The 19291-nt window shown below is 43.3% G+C and overlaps 1 protein-coding gene across 5 annotated transcripts in view; it reads left to right on the top strand.

Annotated features, from left to right (window-relative positions):
- The window catches only part of THSD7B (thrombospondin type 1 domain containing 7B), a 427787-nt gene that overhangs the window by 60258 nt on the left and 348238 nt on the right, over positions 1-19291 (top strand). For 4 of the 5 annotated variants that reach the window (XM_064155654.1, XM_064155664.1, XM_064155685.1 and 1 more), the window contains exons 2-3: positions 13850-13943; positions 16087-16260. In XM_064155654.1, the coding sequence (XP_064011724.1) occupies positions 16122-16260 (139 nt within the window). In that variant the 5' untranslated portion in view covers positions 13850-13943; positions 16087-16121. Of the gene's footprint in view, positions 1-10364; positions 10399-13849; positions 13944-16086; positions 16261-19291 lie in introns of those variants that run through there. The other variant, XM_064155674.1, reaches the window with a different exon arrangement.

The raw sequence follows: 19291 nt of genomic DNA, 5'->3' as shown, positions 1-19291 counted from the left end.
CTGGGAGTGGATGTGCAGCAGGTTGATTAAAGAGCAGGAGCAGGGAGGTCATTCTGCCCCTGTACTCTGCACTGGTTAGACCACACCTTGAGTACTGTGTTCAGTTCTGGACCCCCAGTTTAGAAGGGACATTGAGATGCTTGAGCGTGTCCAGAGAAGGGCGACGAGGCTGGGGAGAGGCCTTGAGCACAGCCCTACGAGGAGAGGCTGAGGGAGCTGGGATTGGTTAGCCTGGAGAAGAGGAGGCTCAGGGGTGACCTTATTGCTGTCTACAACTACCTGAGGGGTGGCTGTGGCCAGGAGGAGGTTGCTCTCTTCTCTCAGGTGGCCAGCACCAGAACAAGAGGACACAGCCTCAGGCTGCGCCAGGGGAAATTTAGGCTGGAGGTGAGGAGAAAGTTCTTCACTGAGAGAGTCATTGGACACTGGAATGGGCTGCCCGGGGAGGTGGTGGAGTCGCCGTCCCTGGGGCTGTTCAAGGCAAGATTGGACGTGGCACTTGGTGCCATGGTCTGGCCTTGAGCTCTGTGGTAAAGGGTTGGACTTGATCTGTGAGGTCTCTTCCAACCCTGATGATACTGTGATACTGATACTGAGATGGAAGAACTGAGTAGAGAAGAGAGAATTCCACTGAAATGGGGAAAACATGCCTGGTGGTAGGATTTGCACCTACCTGGTGGAACCACAGCTTGAGATCTATTGTCAGCTAGAACTAATGTGTCTTGTGGATTCATGTATTTGACATGGCTTTGGTCTAGCAGCAGTTTAGGATTACTTGTGTAAGGCAAACCAAAAGGTTGAATTTTAGCAACAGCTAATGATTAATAAGGGATTTAGTAAAGTGAAAGAACAACTTAATTGCAGAATGCCAAGGTTCAGGCTAACTTACTGCCAGGAACCTTACACCAAAGCACATTTGTATGTATAAGCACAAAGCATACAAACAGACAGAAGTACTTGCACAGTGAAGTATGTAGGTGCCCACACTCATAAAGTGCAGAAGAATAAACACCTTACAGAGGTCGAGAGGTGGGCAAAAGAGATTAGCCTGTAGTAAAAATCTGGCCCTTTGAGCTTAGAGAAAATACTGACAATGCATTGGTATTTCCTAGTGAGTGGGAACTGAGGCTCAAGGAGGTGGTCTCATCTAAGCCTTGTGTCAGCTTCGCTGCAGGTATGCCTGAGAGGCATCCCATCTTAGGGGAGATGCTGGATGCAGCCCTCTGTAATCCAGGAGAGCTCAAAGGATCTCATTTTGGATCAGTATTTGTAGGGTCTGAGATAATTTACTTTTGTCAGGTACTTTTTGTCAGCCTAACTTGAGTGTTGCAATATTCTGGTTGATGCTTGTACAGGACTTGTTAGATTTTGGGGTTCTGTTATTTTTTCAGCAGTTGCACATGCCTGGAATTTACTCAGTCTTGGGGTCCTGCTCTTCCTTCTCTGGGCCAAGCCAAGTTCAAGTGTATCAGGCTGTAAGAAAGCTGACTGATCTTTGTTTTGGTTCTCAGATGATAAGGAGGGGAGTGGGAGGCAAGGTGTGCTGAGGGGGCAGGAGGTAATGTTCATTACTGTTTCCATAGATGAAGGAAGGCAGCAGCCAGGTATGTTAAGGGAGTACTGTGATACCTGAGCTTTCACAGTCTGTGTTTGACTTTGCTGGTGATTTGTTGTGTGACCCAGGGAGGGGAGTCATATCCTGTACTGTGTGGCACATGAGTTGGGGAGAATCAATTCACCACAGTGTGAGCTTGGCAGATGAAGCTTTCTGGTGAGAAGAAGAAGCAAAATAAAGTTTGGGACAACGTAGAATATCTTGTGTGATTCATAGCTGTCTAATCCTACTTTGAACAGAAGATTGGACTAGAGACCTCCTGAGGCAGAGCCCTGCCAATGTGGATAATCCTGTGAATGAGGACTGAGCAGACCTGAGGACTCTGCTCATAGAAAAGTCAGAGCAGATAAGCAATCCTCAGGGCAATGCAAACAATTGTGTGATGGGAAAGGATGTGTCTCAAATGAAGATGATCTTGTGAGAAACTAAGCAGTGAATCTGGAGGTATGGGACTGTACAGCCATGTAACTTGACTGTGGTTCACTGACCACATTACAGAAGCTGAGCTTATGGAAGAGATGTATATTCCTTTTTTTCTCTGCTCATTAATGAGACAGAAAATAGTTTTAAAAATCAAGATGAAAATGCCTGTTTCAGTGAATAAGGTTGTTGAAATGAGGCTGCAAAACTCATGAGGGTGCTACAGTCATAAGGCAAAATACCTCCTACCCTAAAGGCTATGGTCAGTGAGAGTAAATGTGGCACCATCGGTAAGTTTGGAGATGACACCAAACTGTGCAGTGGTGTGGACGCACCAGAGAGATGGGAGGTCATTCAGAGGGACCTGGGCAGGCTGGAGAGGTGGGCCCAGGTGAACCTCATGAAGTACAGCAAGAGCAAGTGCAGGGTCCTGCACCTGAGACAGAACAGTCCTCACTATCAGTACAGGCTGGGGGATGAGGTGGCAATGGAGCAGCCCTGTGGAAAGGGACTTGGGGGTGCTGGTGGACGAGAAGCTGGACAGGAGCAGAAAGTGCACGCTTGCAGTCCAGAAGGCAGATCGTATCCTGGGCTGCATCAAAAGAAGTGTAACCAGCAGGTCCAGAGAGGTGATTCTGCCACTTTGCTCTGGTGAGACCTTCTTGGAGTACTGTGTCCAGTTCTGGAGCCCTCATTATAGGAAGGACATGGATCTGATGGAGCAGGTACAGAGGAGGGCCATGAAAATGATCAGAGGGTTGGAGCACCTCTGCTGTGAGGACAGGCTGAGTGAGCTGAAGGTGTTCAGTCTGGAGGGGAGGGGGCTCTGGGGGAACCTAATAACAGCCTTGCCAGTACCTGCAGGGGTGTCATGGTTTGGGTGTAACCCCCCCCCCTCCCACACACACTTTGTAAAATCACCCAGGCTGGACTCAGTGGCTCTGGAAATTGAATGAAGCTTTGAATTTACAGCTTAGCACAATGTACAAGCAGGTATTTACAGTCTATACAGACATACACAGGTCAAAAAGTAATGCAGAAACACAACTCCCCTCCCAGAAACCTGAGTCCCCAGGAGGGGCTCCCAACCACCTTCCACCTTCCTCCCATCCCTCTACCTTGCCCCTATGTTGAAGGTAGCTTGGAGGGTCGGCCAGGGGGGTTAGGAAGCAGATGGAGTAGTCACACAGATGGCAGGTTAGGTTAGAGAGAGCAGTTCAGCCCAGAGGGTGACTCTGTTATCTGTGTTTGGCTCCTTGTTTCTGTACATCTCAGCAAGCCTATGAGTGAAGTGGACATCAGCACTGTTTCCTTTTCACAGCCTATAGTCTGATTCTTCTCACCAAAACATTCAGCTAGCTCAAACTAGCACCCTGGGGCTTACAGGAAGGATGGAGAGAAGCTGTTCACAGAGGCCTGCAGTGACAGGATGAGGGGCAGTGGGTTCAAGCTTGAGAATGGCAGATTCAAATTGGGTGTTAGGAAGAAATTCTTCCTATGAGAGTGGTGGAGCACTGGAACAGGTTGCCCAGGGAGGTGGTTGAGGCCCCTTCCCTGGAGACATTCAAGGCAAGGCTTGATGGGGCCCTTGGTGATCTGGCCTAGTGGAGATGTCCCTGCTGACTGCAGGATGGAGGGTGGACTGGATGACCTCAAGAGGTCCCTTCCAGCCCGGACTATTCTGTGATGTAGGAGGTGTGAGCCAAGAACCTGGGTAACAGAGTTGGTCAGTTTGAACTTCAGTGGAAGCTCTGTAGAAGAACAATGTAGTTATGTTGAGGACAAACATGAGGAGAAGGTGTAAAAATCAGGAGCAGAGCCAGAGGAGTTTGCTTCCAGTACTGTTTGATCCATAGCAGTGAGAGAGACAGAAGACAACCCAGAGCCACCTCTCTCAAATAGTGACAATCAGTGGTAAGTGCCATTGGAATGGGCTGCCCAGGGAGGTGGTGGAGTCACCATCCCTGGAAATGTTCAAGAAGAGCCTGGATGAGGCACTTAGTGCCATGGTCTAGTTGACTGGCTAGGGCTGGGTGCTAGGCTGGACTGGATGATCTTGGAGGTCTCTTCCAACCTGGTTGATTCTATTCTAGAGTAGGACATGAAGGGATTGTAGGTGCATCTGGTTTTTAGTGATGGGACAGGTGTTCCTAAAGCAAGAGGAGAGTTTGAGAGGGCAAGTGGGTGTCAAAGCAAGAGGACTCTGCACAAAGATGCAGAATAAAATGGAGGGAGAATTGGAATTAGAGCATCAGTGAGGTGGAGGTGATCACTGCACTTGACATTGATAACTGTGTTCTGTGTGGCATGGTGAGAAAACCCAGGCTGACACGATCTGCAGTGCAGGAGAACCCACAGTGCTCTAGAGGACATTTTGGTTTTACTGAAAGTGATAGACAGTAAGCTGAAGATGAGCCAGCAGTGTGCCCAGGTGGCCAAGAGAGCCAATGGCATCCTGGCCTGCATCAGGAACAGTGTGGCCAGTAGGACAAGGGAGGTTATTCTTCCCCTGTACTCAGCACTGGTCAGACCACACCTTGAGTACTGTATCCAGTTCTGGGCCCCTCAATTCAAGAAAGATGTTGAGGTGCTGGAACATGTCCAGAGAAGGGCAACAAAGCTGGTGAGGGGCCTGGAGCACAAACCGTATGAGGAGAGGTTGAGGGAGCTGGGCCTGTTTAGCCTGGAGAAGAGGAGGCTCAGGGGTGATCTTATTACTGTCTACAACTACCTGAAGGGGCATTGTAGCCAGGTGGGGGGTGGCCTCTTCTCCCAGGTAACCAGCAACAGAACAAGGGGACACAGTCTCAAGTTGTGCCAGGGTAGGTATAGGCTGGATATTAGGAAGAAGTTCTTCACAGAAAGAGTGATTGGCATTGGAATGGGCTGCCCAGGGAGGTGGTGGAGGCACTGTCCCTGGGGGTCTTCAAGAAAAGACTGGATGGGGCACTTAGTGCCATGGTCTAGTTGATTGGTTAGGGCTGGGTGCTAGGTTGGACTGGATGATCTTGGAGGTCTCTTCCAACCTGGTTGATTCTATGATTCTATGACACAGGGGTGAATTTCATTCTCTCTGAATTAGTTTGGGGGTAGTTTGGGCTCTTTTTTCTCTGCTCAGGTGTTTAATGTTTTAATTCAAACCTACCACTGCTGAATGCATGGTAGGAAGTGTTCCTTTTGTAGAACTGGCAAGGAGCAAATGGTTTCGGGGAGCTGGATCCTTTCAGCGTGGGAAGGGTTGTTACATCAGAGACTCACTCACCAGCATTCTGGATCCTTGCGGACTGCAGCATGAGAGACTGGAGAACACTTGAAGTTGCCAGTTAGTGCACTGAAACTCTGAAATGAACTGATATTTTTCATAGGTCACACTCCTTCCCATAAACCAAACTCATCTGCTCTCCTGGGGCAAGATGGAACAACTGGGCTGTCTTCTCATTATCTCTTCCTATGGTGTACCCTTATTGAATTACTGCCGGGTAGAGGCAGCAGATGCTCATCAAGCCACTGCAGGACTCCTCTGTTAATTGAACTGTAATGGGGATGACAGCAGGGAAGGTCAGGATGATGGGACCAGTGATGTAACATGAGCTCTGGTAAGAACAACCTGAATGGGCAATTGACCTTGCTTAAATAATATTAAACTGAAGGCTTTTATTGGTTGATATCATTAGGAGTATTTTTTGTGTCAATACTGCAGCAGTGTCAGGGACCCCTGTGTGAATCATATTCTATCGTGTTCAGGGCAAATATATTTCCCACCCTAAAGAGATTAGACTTCCCAATGTGATAACATACAGTGCATGACTAGAGTCAGCTACAGGGGAAAAGAAATGAGGGTGGGAAAGGTAACACTGATGACATTTTCAAATAGATACACAGCTCTACTCAACTGGTTAAAAGCTCCAACTGCTTTAAAGAGTAGGATCATTCAGACTGCCTTTATGGTTTTTGTTGGTCATCATACATAGGGGTGAAAGCAAGTCCATTTTTAAACAAATCTACAGATGTTGTTAATTTTGTTTGGTTGGTTTTAGTGTGAAGAACCTATTCTTACACCACCTGGGCATGCCTGAGTTTCAGGCACGCGTCCTAACAGCCAGTTCTGAACTTGGAGCCTTTGCTTAGTATTTCCTGCACTCTAGATGAAGTGATGTGATGTGGTGGTGTGGTGTGAGCTCTCAGCTGTTGCGTGTCACTCTTGTGGGGACAGATTTCCTGGGTACTGCCCTGCAAAGCCTTCACCGAAGACCCTTATGTGGTGGTGTGAGGAAGATTGACATGAGCAGGAGCTTGTGCATTCCCAAAAATAAATTTCACCTAAACACCAAATGCTGCTTTTCAGCACAAGCTGTGTGTTGCTGCACACTGTTACTCTTGGTGTGCTGGAGCAAGTCTGTCTGGTAGTTAGCAGAAGCTGGATTTGGAGCACATTGGCACCTGTGCATGTGTTCAGAAGCAGGTTTTACAAGCTCTTTATCCCAATCCCATTGTTCCTTTTTTTCCCCATGTGTGTTCAGCCTTCACCATGTATTTAGTTATTTATTGAAGTATTATTTTTTTATTAACCTGTACCACACAGGTTAAGGAATTGCCTGCTTGATAGCAGCTCAGTGGAGAAGAACCTTGGAGTCCTGATGAACAATAAGTTATCCATGGGGCAGCAATATGCCTTTGTGGCCAAAAAGGCTGATAGTATCCTGAGGTGCATTAAAAATAATGTGGGCAGTAGGTCAAGGGAGGTTCTCCTCCCTCTCCACTCTGCCCTAGTGAGACCATATCTGGAGTATTGTGTCCTATTCTGGGCTCCCCAGTTCAAGAGGAACAGGGATATTTAAAGAGTGTCCAACAGAGAGCTACAAGTATGAATAAGGGACTGAAATGTCTGCCTGATGAGGAAAGAATGAGACACCTGTGGCTGTTGAGCCTGGAAAAGAGAAGATTGAGAGGGGATCTTACTGAAATGTACAAATATCTGAAGGATAGGTGTCGAGATGGGGCCAGACTGTTTTCAGTGGTGTCCTGTGGTAGGACAAGGCTGGAACACAGGAAGTTCCATGTCAACATGAGGAAAAATTTCGCTGTGAGGGTGCTGGAGCCCTGGTGCAGGCTGCTCAGAGAGGTTGTGGAGTCTCCTTCTCCAGAGAATTCCATGACCTGCCTGGATGCGTTCTTGTGTGACCTGCCCTAGGTGATACTGTTTTGGCAGGGGAGTTGGACTCGATGGTCTCTGGAGGTTGCTTTCAACCCCTGCCATTCCATGATTTTTTTTGCACTGTCTGCCAGTTGGCACCAGTGACTGGGAACATCCATTGTGAAGTGAATGGAGTTAAAAATGAGTGAATCAATAGGAAGGCATCACTTAAAGCATTTAATTAATTTGTTTTGACACCTCTAATGACAAATATTTAAAGTAGTTACTCTCACACGGGGCCTGACTTATACATGATTTTATTCTGTGGAAATTATGGAGGCTTCATTGTAGGAGGGTTCATCATGAAAGTTTGCTGGTGATGTTTGGTAGGAAGTGAGGAACTACAGTGTCAGTGCTTGATTAACTGTGCTCTATAGAGCCTGCATGTTTTTGGAGTGGTATGGCATTTGCATTGCATCATGCTCTATATTTTCTCCTTTCCTGCAAGGTTGTGCTTCGATGCACTGAAATAAACAGCTGGTGACAGAGGATGTGTTGGAATAAATGTGTTTTTTTGGCACTCTGGAAATTAGGTTTTTGAGATGGAATTTATCTTGTGGATGTGTGTGTGTCTCTCCACATTAGCTCATTTGGGTGCAGACTAGAGCTAGGTAGTCCAAATGGCAAAAAAAAGTAATGACCACATACAAATAGTGGTATGGATATTGTGGAAAAGAAATTATTGCTAATGTAGGTGTTACAGCAGAGGAAAACCTTTCTAGCAGTCAAGAGGTATTGAAGTTGGACTCTGCATATTTGTGTACAAGACTGGGTTTTGTTAGCCATAGTCACCAATGTTCAGAGGTTCAAAACTGAACCCTCTGTACTTTGCCCCAGAACCGAGTAACAGTTCAGAACAGTAGCATTATCCTGCCTGTCTGTAGTTAATTTGTTTGGTCAGATACTTGTGTGCATGCCTGTGCTTGGTTGCTCTGTGGAAGTGGAGCAAATTTGAGATAATAGCCAGATTTGCCAGTCCCGTGGCAAGGAAGCAGATGGTCCTTCCCCTGCTAAGCAGAGCCTGAGTCTTTGCTGAGCTCACATGCTTGGTGGTATTTGATTGTATTCTTTTGACCTTGTGTTGGAGATTGATCAACTCTACATGGTGGCCGTGTTCCCATGAGGAGAAACAAAACCATCTGACCTACAGCCTGTGATGTTGTATTAATGTCAAATAATATAAAGTAATATCAGAATGTAGAAGAAAATCACTGCAGTAAAGCAATTTAATTTCTGTGAACTGAAAGCAGTTTAATGGGAATGGCAGGAAAATCTGCTCTTGTTCTTGTGGCACAGGTTATGAGGTGGTTTGTTTTGTGTGTTTTTTTTTTTTAACTCTGCTTCCTTATAATTGGCAACTTTGAAGCTTTCTGGTGTTTTCAGTGTGAATGGTCATGCTGATAAAGTAGGGAGTTTGCTCTCCCTAGACTCTGACTTTTAGGTTTACCTCTTAAAGGAAAACAATTTCCAATGCTGCTTTTCAAATGGTGTTATACAGCTGAATGTGCATTATATGCAGTGTTTTGCCAGTGAGGTGAGAGTAATCCTCTTTGAACAACAACTTGCAATAGCGTTTACTGAAATGCCGTTGGAAGCAGTGCCAGCTCCTTTTCACTTTGTCTGCTTAATTGCAATTTAACGGTAATCCAAGATCTATGCAACTGTGACAGCAATTCTGAGATAGAGCTGAGTTTGAAAGGACCTTTAGTTCATCCCAGTGCCAGTGATGAGAGCTACAGCAGAACAGTATATTGATAATAGGCTCAAACTTTTCTCTATCCTTTGAAAATAAACAAAACTTCTTTTCCCTCAAAGCTATAAAGTTTTGTTGCCATGGAAAGGTTATGTATATAGCATGAAGACATCACTGAGCTTCATCTGGGCTGTGTTCTGCTGTGCTGGCTGACAAGCCTGCTGTGAGGAAGCATCCAGGTACATATGGGACATATGCATAATCTATGGATAAAACTCCCCAAACTTATATAGATTCAGGATGTGACTCCCTAAGCTTATAAGAGATACAAAGATCTGACTCAGGAGGTGTGGCAGCCACAACTTGTTGGAGGCTGGGAAGGTGCAGTGAGAAGTATTATTTATGGACACTTTGTTCTTGCACTTCTTGTACCCTGGGCATTTGACTTTGTTTTCACATGGGAGGCAGGATCTGGAGCTCTGCAGATGTTTGGTTTGAGTTTGTGCAGCCTCTCTCATATTTAACGAAATATATGAAAGTGTACAAGGAGTGTGAAAAGGTTATGTAAAAGTTCTTTGACACTCCTCATGTTCTGCAGCTCAGGAAAAAAATCAATGCCTGAGTTCACAAGAGAAACCTATTGACAAGTCTTAAGCATTTTAATCTTAATTGCTCTGCACTTGTTCCTGCTGCGAGGAGTATGATAATAGCTTGAAGAACATTTGTGAAGGTAAATTAGCCTCCTTTGAATGCTAAGATACACCTAATGCACCAAAGGGTGCGTGGCTGCTAAATACCATTAAGGAGTCCAAGGCTTGGATAACCCTTGGACACTTCTGTACTGGGTCACACCAAATGATTACAGTGGAAAGAAACTTTGGGGTGCTCCTTGGTTATTGAGCATCATTCATTCTTCTCTCAGCTGGCATGAGTGGACTGTCTGATGGTACACTTGGAGAGCATCAGGATGGTGTCTTTCATAAACACTGGAATCCTTCACTTCAAAATCTCCCTGCTCTGCTGGCTGAGCGTAAGCCATCCATGTTTGTGTACAAATGAACCAAGTTTTGCTTCAGCTACGTTGAAGTGATCTTCTGACCTGGATTACTCAGAAAAGTCTGAAATCACATGCAGTTTTTATTATTGAAAGTCAAGTGCATTCCCATAGAGTCCATTGGAAGCACTTAGAATGAAGGAGACGTAACAGTAGCATCGTTTTGGAGAACAGCTCTGCTCTATCACTGTTTTAATTAAAGTTGTTCCACTGATGGAAAGTCTATTCTCTGGTGTTTTCTTTAATGTAGTCATAATGCATCAGTTTGAGCTCCCTTGCTGGAACGTCTTTCATTATAATCCACTTATCTAAGTTTAATTATAAACTTCTAAATTCAAACCTGGTTTTGTTATGCTTCTAGATGTACGAAAACTGAAGCAGGAGAACTTAGGATTCACGGGTTTTACCCCAAACAAATTGATGTAAGTTAAGTAGAAATTAATTAGCAGTACAGTAATTTAATATCCTTGCTTCTAATCCCCAGGATCTGCCATAGCTTTGACACAGGAAGTGTACAAATTGAACAGACGAAAAATGATAGAATGATTAATAGATTCTTCTCCTTTGACTACAGACATCACCAGAATACCTGCACTTTCATATGCAACTGGTAAAAGTAGTGACTACCTACTGGCTTTTCTAGCAGCTGAGTGTTAAATCTTAACTTTCTTCATAAGTGAAAATGGACAAGCTGAATTTATGTTCAGCTTTATTGATCTGGGGGGTTGTGCAGGCTTACTCGTGGCCCAAAGCAGAGTGACTTTGCCTGTCTGCTGGTTGCTTGGGCTTATCTTCTGTACGCAGATGTGTTAATAGCAGATGTTCTTTTAGGCATTGTTTACCCTTGGAGTTATTGTAGCAAATTACCCAAGAATTGTGGAGCTTGATGTTTTGATTCTCCATGAGTGACCACTTAAGATGAAAATACCTGTGGGCAGTTGTCAACCTGATGCATAAATCTGGCTTGTTCATGCTATGCATTTCTCTCCTGGATTTTCTATTCTCAGTTGAGGTTTGGAGATGAGGAAGCAGAGGTACAGAAAATCAGGCTGCTGCTCTCATATATGCAAAGTCACACCACTGCATCAAGGGGAGTGCTTGCAGAATCAAGCATTAGTGTTGGAGCCTGACCTTAAGTGACTTTTTCTACAGGAGGTTTCTGACACAGTTGGAAGTGGAATGAATTTAGAGCATCCCTACTTCAACTAGAGGACTGTCTCTCTCCATGTTTATAAGGGGAAAAGTGCATAGTGTTTGTTTTCCAGATGGAAGTAATGGAAATTTAAGGTAACTCCGTCCATCATTAAGTAAAACCTTGGATAGCATACACATACACCTTTGTCTTAGGCACATAGCCACTTAAAGATGAAGGTGTGTTCCCAGTTTGATGTATGTTACTATGCAAACACTTTCATTTAGTAAACTCAACACCTGTAGCACTAATGGTTTTTTGAAAGTGCCTTCTCCGGGGATGGTCTGCAGCACATGTCTCTGGTGATCAGTCTTTGCTGTTCCAGCCCAGGCATCCTGCTGCTTCAGGACAGAGTAGAACAGCTTTCTGAGAAAGCAAGGCAGGTTTCACTGCTATCTGAGTATGATACAAACGTCCAGATTATCTTGGAATATCACAAACAGTGGCCTTGTGCTCTCTGTACTAGGCAAACAGTTGCATAATTACTGCTTACGTTTGTGTTAAGAAAATGTATTCATGATTAATGATGCTTACCTTTGTGCTAGACACCTGCCAAATGACTTACAGCCATGCATACAGTCTGCAAGTACTTTTTTGGATGTGTGTTGCTATGTAAAGTGTTTGGAATTATTTTAATTGCATCGTGTATTTTAAATGGAGAGTGTTACCCAGGTGTCCTTGTCAGCATTCCCTTCTCATACAGTAAAAGTAGGTCAGATTTACCTGTGGCAGGGAAGGTCGCAACTCCCAGTGAACTCAGGGGGTGATTTAATTGATGTATGACAAGGCAGAAATCATGTCTCAGGTTTAGATCATTTAAAGCTGATCTTTCTGTTAAGTTCAGTAATAAATCCTGTATAATTCTATGTTGGAGCAGAGCCAGCTTGAACTTTCCTAAACCACCGTAATGGTGCAGAATGACTGAAGAAACCTCTTGTCCTGAGAAAACATGCAGAAAGAGCACCTGGTCCATTCTCTACCACTGCAGTATGTGTAGAGTGAAGAGTCAAAATTGGATCATCAGTCTTTTGTCTTTCATCCTTGAATACTTTTGGAGAGTCCAGCTTGTCTTGCATTAGCCCAGTGCCTGAGGTTTCGTTTGGAAACCTCTGCCTCTGAGTGCCCAGAAGTGGCTGGAAAATGGGGAAAGTTTCCTAAAGGCTTTTTTCCCCTTCCTTTCTAAGCAGGAATTAGGGATTTGAGTGCTGGATGTTTCACTGATGCTGAAAAGAAGTAAATTTTAAATACTTCAGAAATAAGATATGTAGTTGTCAGCTATATGCATGTTTATCACATCTGGGCACTGCATTTGACTGCCATGTTTTCAGCAGAAATGTGGGTTTCTAAATGAAGCCTGTTATTCTAAACTACTTTTTGTTAAGTCTTATCATTAAGAGAAGCAGCAGTGGATTAGGTGATGTAAATTAATTGTGATGATCATTAGAAAACTTGCAGAGGGCTTTTTCAAGATACTTTCAAGGTGTTCCCAACTAATGCATGCTGCCTGTGTTTATCTGAACAAGGCTCCGTGCAAACCAAAGGAAATTAAAAGGATGTTTCTGACTAATCCTTCAAATATACGAAAGCAACTCCTCATTATTTAATTTCATGAGAATATATTAGTGCAGACCACTGGATTGGCTAGGCTTGTATTATGAAGGGTATTGAATAAATGCAGACAGTTTTGGAAAAGAGAGATATTTTTTCAGAGCAGAACATATATCTTGAATATATTTAAGCAACTGCACGAATTTAATCATGACTACTCTCACTGAAATAAATTTTTTAAATGGAAATTTAGGTTTTCTTTTTTTTTTCTTCTCCTTCTTTTTCACTTTTCTTCTCCCCCCCACCCCCCCTCCATTTTTGCCAGTATTTGCCAGTTTATAGCTAGCCATGCCGACACATATGGGAGCTGTGATATACTGTAGCTAAATTTGATGTGAAGTGTTGGTGGCCTTCCTAATGTAATTTATTCATATTTCTGTAGATAGCATATGTTGCCTGTGCAATAATTTTTTATCATATCAGGACAGAACAGCTACTGTTCCAAACTGTGTTACACAAACCTAGATACGCAGACAAATTTCCATTGTGCTTTGCTGTGGTGTAAATCAGTGGACTCTACTGAGCTCTGCCAGGGAGGGTGAGATTAGAATCAGTGTCATGGTGTCTTAATTTATTTCTTTTTTTCCCCTGACTTAATGTAATCTCAGTTCTTGCTCCGCAGGGAGCAGTAGCCAGTTATCTCTGTAGTCCTGCCCAAGGAATGAGCAGATGTGAAATCCCTTGTTTTGGGCAGAAGGCTGCTACTCCCAGGGATTTACTGCTGTTTACTGACCCTTTGAATGTGAAGATGAAGGAAGTGTATTGAGAAATCAGCGGATGAGCACTACTGATGCTTCATTAAAAATCTCAGCATCTTTATCAGCTGTTGTCTGAGGTTTCCTTGGATTTACCCTTTTCATGCCCCACCTGTTTAAGATGTGCTCTCTTTACTGTCTTCATCTGCAGAGCTGCCCTGCAATTCAGATGAGTGTTGTCTGTACAGGGCTGGGCCTGTTGGCTCCCCTCCAATACTTAGATCTGGGTATCTGAATAACATCTTCCCTTGCTTTGCATTTATTGGTGTGATCAGTTTTGGAGCCAATGTCGCTAATTCCTTCTCTTTCCCTTGACAGAAAGTCGGTGACTTGGTTTTCTGACGGCCATAGACAGTAACTGCAATGCTGAAGACACTGGACGAGTTGCTCCTCCTCAGCTCATCTGTGTGAGGTGAGCAGTCATCTGGATGGGCAAAAATGCCCTTAACTGCAAGATGTTTGAGGAGTCCTCTTTCCCCCATCCCAGGCATTTCCCTAATGCATCTTATTTCTGAAGGATGCTCAAGATTCCTGAGTTTCCCTTCTGCTTCATAAAAGGCCACTTTTGGTCTGTGTTACACTGTCCAGGTGGTGGGACTCAGTGGGGTGCATTCTGAATTAAATGCAGATTGTGAATTAAATTAACATGAAGACCTGAGCAAAGGAACAGATCTGGTCCCTTGCCCACATTACTGCATTTGGTCAGCCTGATGGTTTTTCAGGTCTACCCGAAATGCTGTTCATCTGAAACGCAAGAATGAACTAAGCCAGATAACAAATATAACATTGTGCCTTCTGCTGCAGTCAGTCAATATCTGATTAAATATAATTGCATGAATTTATCATGATAGAAACTGTTTCAAAGTAATTTAAATACAGCTTGAAATGAAAAGTTTTAACTGTCGAGTCAGTAGGTACTATTTTCAGGTTAATCTTCAGTTTCTTATCAAGAACTCTGTGTATTATGTATTATGACAACGTTGCTTTTCATAAGGTTAAGAATGTAATGGAATTTTCTGGACTACACTTCTAATAACTGATAATTTTAATGGAAATCATCAAGATTATGACAATGAAGGCAAATCTTGAAGATGGGTTTTATCGCTCTCCGAATGCTAATACGGATGTGACATTTTTAACCTGTAAAAGTAGGATTAATCACTAATAAGTAGAACTATGTTGGGAATTCGAACATGGTATAAATACAAATGTTATTACATAAGAAAAAAAATCAATATGTAAATTTTCATCAGAAACTATCTCTTGTTTTCTGTGGCACATACCCTGAACATTTATTGAGACTTCAGAGCCGTTCCACTTGAATGTGGGTGAATCCAAAATAACCTGAAACTCACGTAAAACCTGCCTAAATGAGTGACTTGTTGAGCATCTTCTGGGAGGAGGAAAACAGAGATTTCAATTACTGGGCTAAACCAGAGTTTTAAAGGTTTTATTTTGTTGTGTGCCTTCTATATTTCTCTTCTTTGGAGCCTTCCTATGGTGTGCTAAGAATGTGGATGCCTGCGTCTAGAGGTTAGGCTCCTGCTTTGTATGGGTGATCCAGAGAGATGTTCCTCTTTGCTTCTGGTGCTGCAGAATCATCATTTTAAGGACTCATATGATGAAAAACTGCTCCAATAACAGGACTTGGTGCATTCCAGTCTCACCATGTGGCTCTGGTATTCATCTAAAGTATTCGAGACCTTAAGTAAACTCTTTCAGTCAGAGAGACCTCTCCGGAGTAACTGACTGCTGGTCTGGAGTTCAAAGATCAGGGACTTGGACTCAAGTCCAAAACTAAAGAGAAATGCCTGAGTAATGCCTTGTTTTCATTTTCAGGCTTGTACACCAGGGAGGTGGTGGAAGCCCCATCCCTGGAAGCTTTTAAGGCTAGGCTGGATGAGCAACCTGATCTAGTGTGAGGCATCCCTGCCCATGGTGGCAGGGGTTGTTTGAGCTAGATGATCCTTGAGAGATCCCTTCCAGCCCTGGCAATTGTATGATAAGCAACCCCTGCATCCATGCTTTTCCTCCTCCTTTTCTCGTGTTGTTTTTGTGCATTCCATGTTCATGTATGGTATGGAGATAAAAATTCCAGGTCTCACATTTTGATTGTCAGGGATCTTAATATGTTGGAGGTGGGGTTCTATATTCAGAGGCAATTTTTGGTACACATTCTCAGGTTTGGCTTAGTCTTCATATAGCATGATAATACTCATGGAAAAGATAAATTCAAATAGAGAAAAGAGGGGACACAGAATCATAAACTGTTACCATATCTCTTGTCAGTTGTTTGCACTGGTAGATTCCTTCTTAAGAACCTGCTAATAGCATTTCCAGTGACTAGCTTTGTAGGATGGAACTGCAAGTCCTCTGAGAATTGGCTCTCTCTTTTCCCTTTTTTATGTCTTCTTCTCTTCAAGTGAAGCCTCTATAAGAACCTTGTCCTCAGCAAATCTGCCCCGTAGGGACTATGAAATGCACAGTGGCCACCAGGTTATCCTTAGGCTGAGACTATTTTTTTAAGAAGCTTTTCCTTTTTTTGTTAATTCTAGGACCAAAGAAGACAAGAGACTGAATTATCTGAATTATGCTTCTACAACAGAACTGGGTTTCTCCTCATTGGGCATGGCAGAGCCTGGGGAAGTCCTTCCTTCTGTTTGTTTTCTTAATGTTACAAACAGCTGACCTGGAAGCCAGGAGAGGTCATCAGTTTGTCTGGAAAGCAGGTAGGAAAAAGCTATGTTGGATTATCTACAAGGTAATTCCTGTATTCAAGAGTGGAGTGATCGTACTGTCTTCATTCTGATTCAATAACAAATTTGAGATATCCTGATAATGTCTTCTATTTATTTTTTTAACTGAAAAATGAGAGGGATTTAAGGATTTAACTTCTGTTTTAAATTAGTGATCTTCATGTCTGTTACAGTTATGCACCAGAGCGATTCTAGGGTTCGATTCTGGAATCCTCAGTGCCTTGTAGCCAAGAGTCAAATTTTTACTGCCTCCTGAAATCATCATCCTAATACTGCTCCCTTTTGTAATACTGAATCATTTTCGTGTTTAAATGAGGAGGGCACACCAGCATCTTTCAGGATGGTGTGAGCTGGAAGTCCAGGCTCTTGGTTGACCTATTTATCACTTCTTTGGTGTATTTAGTGAATTGTTTCTGTCCATTGGTCAGATTGGATACATGCAGTGCTTAAATGTTCAAAACAGGGTGTGCACAGAGCTTGGAAGCTTGAGTGAAGGGAAGTTGATTGCACTGTGATCCTTAGTGACAGGGAAGAGCTAGGTGGGAGATGGTATGATATAAATGCATGAAACTGAGCCTGACACAGGTTGCCCAGGGATGTGGTTGAGGCCTTATCTCTGGAGACATTCAAGGTCAGACTCGATGTGGCCCCAGGCAGCCTGATCTAGCTGGATGTCTCTGCACTCTGCAGGGGGATTGGACAAGATAACCTGTGAGGGTCCCTCCCAGTCCAATGCAGTCTGTGAATTTGTGATGCATTGGCCACTTGTTTTGTAGCACAACACAGCAACAAAGAATGTTCAATGAAATTGGCAAATTTGGGAAATCTTTACTCAAGTTACTTCAGAAATATGCAACTGAACCAGAGGTTTTATCGCCCAGGCTCTGTTTGAGGTTTGGCCTTTTTATCACTGAGCGACAGAGTGATTAAATATGATGGAAAAATAATTTCCTTTCTTATTTTTGGAGAGTTGCTTTGCTGTTTGGTTATTTGTTTTTAAATTATAGTTCTCTAGGAGGTAAGAGACTGAATTAGGTGAATAATGAAACTGCTATTCTGGGAAGGCTCCTGCCCTTCTGGTGAGATCAACACAATCTCACCCTGGCTGCTGGGATGGGAGGGTGAGTGCTGGTGAAGTGCTGGTTAAATAAAATCTGATACTACATATTTAAAGACCTTTTTTACAATGTCTTGCTTGCAAAATGAAGAGGAAATAAACAACATAACAACTGTCTTTCCCAATTCAGTGTAATTAACTTCATTTTTTGAACAAGCTTTGAAAGGTAGAGTTTTCTTAAGACAAATTGGACCTTTTAATGCTGTCTGTCTTCAGTTCTGAGGTGTATTGTACTGTCAGTTTTTAGGGGTGTGTGTTAGGAGTCATAAAAATGTAATTTAATGTGATTCCAGTAGACAATAAGGAGGAATTGATGCTTCAGAGATGTCTGAGGCAGATGCCTTTCTGACTAAGAAAAGGTAGAGCGCAGGTTTGTGTGAACATGGGGTACCATGCTTTGAAAGCCCTGTGATGAGCTCCTTGTGAAGGTCTGTTCCTCAGATGCTGGAGGAAATTGTCAGTTCTTGTGACTCTCACAGTGAATTAGAAATGTGGGAGTTCTCAAAAGTAATTTTAAAAGCCTTAAATGCTACCAGTATTTTGATGATTTTGCTGCACTTTCTCTGCCTATGTGGTGATGAAAAACAGAAAACAACTTTGAGTGAAATGTTTTCCAAATGTAAATAACTTGTAAGATTGAGCCCAATTTATTGTCCTGTATGGAAGGAACCCCCAGGGATTCCCCACCTCCCCCAGTAAATATTTTCATGTTTGTAAACAAAATTTCCCTTCCCCCCCCCCCATTGGAATATGTTGTTGAAACTTACATCTAAGTTACATCTAGTTCTAGGTTGAAGTGAGCACTATATTGGCCCAAACCACTTTGTTTTGCTAAGAAACAAAGTGTTATTTGTGAAGCCTCTACTTTTCTGCAGTTGTACTGGAGCAGCAGCAGCATTTCTAATTCCTGAATCTCTTTTGCAGTCACCTTAGGGAATATGACAAGGAGCTGAGGTTTCTCTCAGCAGGCTGAATGGATACTTGGGGAAAATCTTAGTTAAAAGAAGCTAGGGTGCCAGGGTGTATGTAATAAACTAACAGCTTTCTTTGGATAGTTCTGCTGCATGTGGGGAGACTCTGGAATGGGCTGGCTAGGGAGGTTGTGAGTGCTTCTTTCCTGGTGGTCAGATAAGGCCCTGAGTAGCTGAACCTAGTTGAGGGACATCCCTGCCCATGATGGGGAAGTTGGAGTAGATGATCTCCACGCTCCCTGCCAAGCTAAGCTGTTCTGTGATTTGTTTCCGAGGCATCTGGGAGCACATATACCAGAGTAAAATTGCAGAGATCTTGAAATCAGTTACAAGAGAGTGTAAATGGCAGTCTGCTGTCAGGATGGCATATGAGGCTGGCCCCTGCATGCTCTTTTTGCCTTTGTTTGAAATGATTTTTCAGCTATGGTTAATCTCAAAGGTGCATCTTACTATCAAAAGATTACAGAGAAGTGTTTTGGGAAGAGGAGAGTTGGTGACTTGAAGGGAGCTGGTTGATCTGGAGAGGGTAGCAGGGTAAACATCACCTGTTGTGGCAGGATATTAATAATAAAATAGCCTTAGACTCTGGATCCTGGTGATTTTGGTTTGTGAGATTTGTGGTTTGTGAGATTTGTGGTTTGTGTAACAAAAATAAATCAGTAGCTTTTAATGTCAGAACTGAGCAGATCCATTCTGATAGAAAGAAAACCTGCAGCTGTTGTCTTTTTTTAAATGAAGCAATCCAGTGAGAATAGAGCAGTCCTTGATGGTAAAGGAGATGAGCAGTTTTGTTTTTAAACCATGTTTTGTCTGTTGCAACCATGGCAAGTTACCTGCTGTAGAGAAATTCAACTTCATATTGGGATGCCATGCTTTATAATTGAAGATTCATAGAATCAACCAGCTTGGAAGAGAC

This window comes from Pogoniulus pusillus, chromosome 2, assembly GCF_015220805.1.
Source record: "Pogoniulus pusillus isolate bPogPus1 chromosome 2, bPogPus1.pri, whole genome shotgun sequence".
Classification (NCBI taxonomy): Eukaryota; Metazoa; Chordata; class Aves; order Piciformes; family Lybiidae; genus Pogoniulus; species Pogoniulus pusillus.
This window is presented reverse-complemented; position numbering and strand designations above follow the sequence as displayed.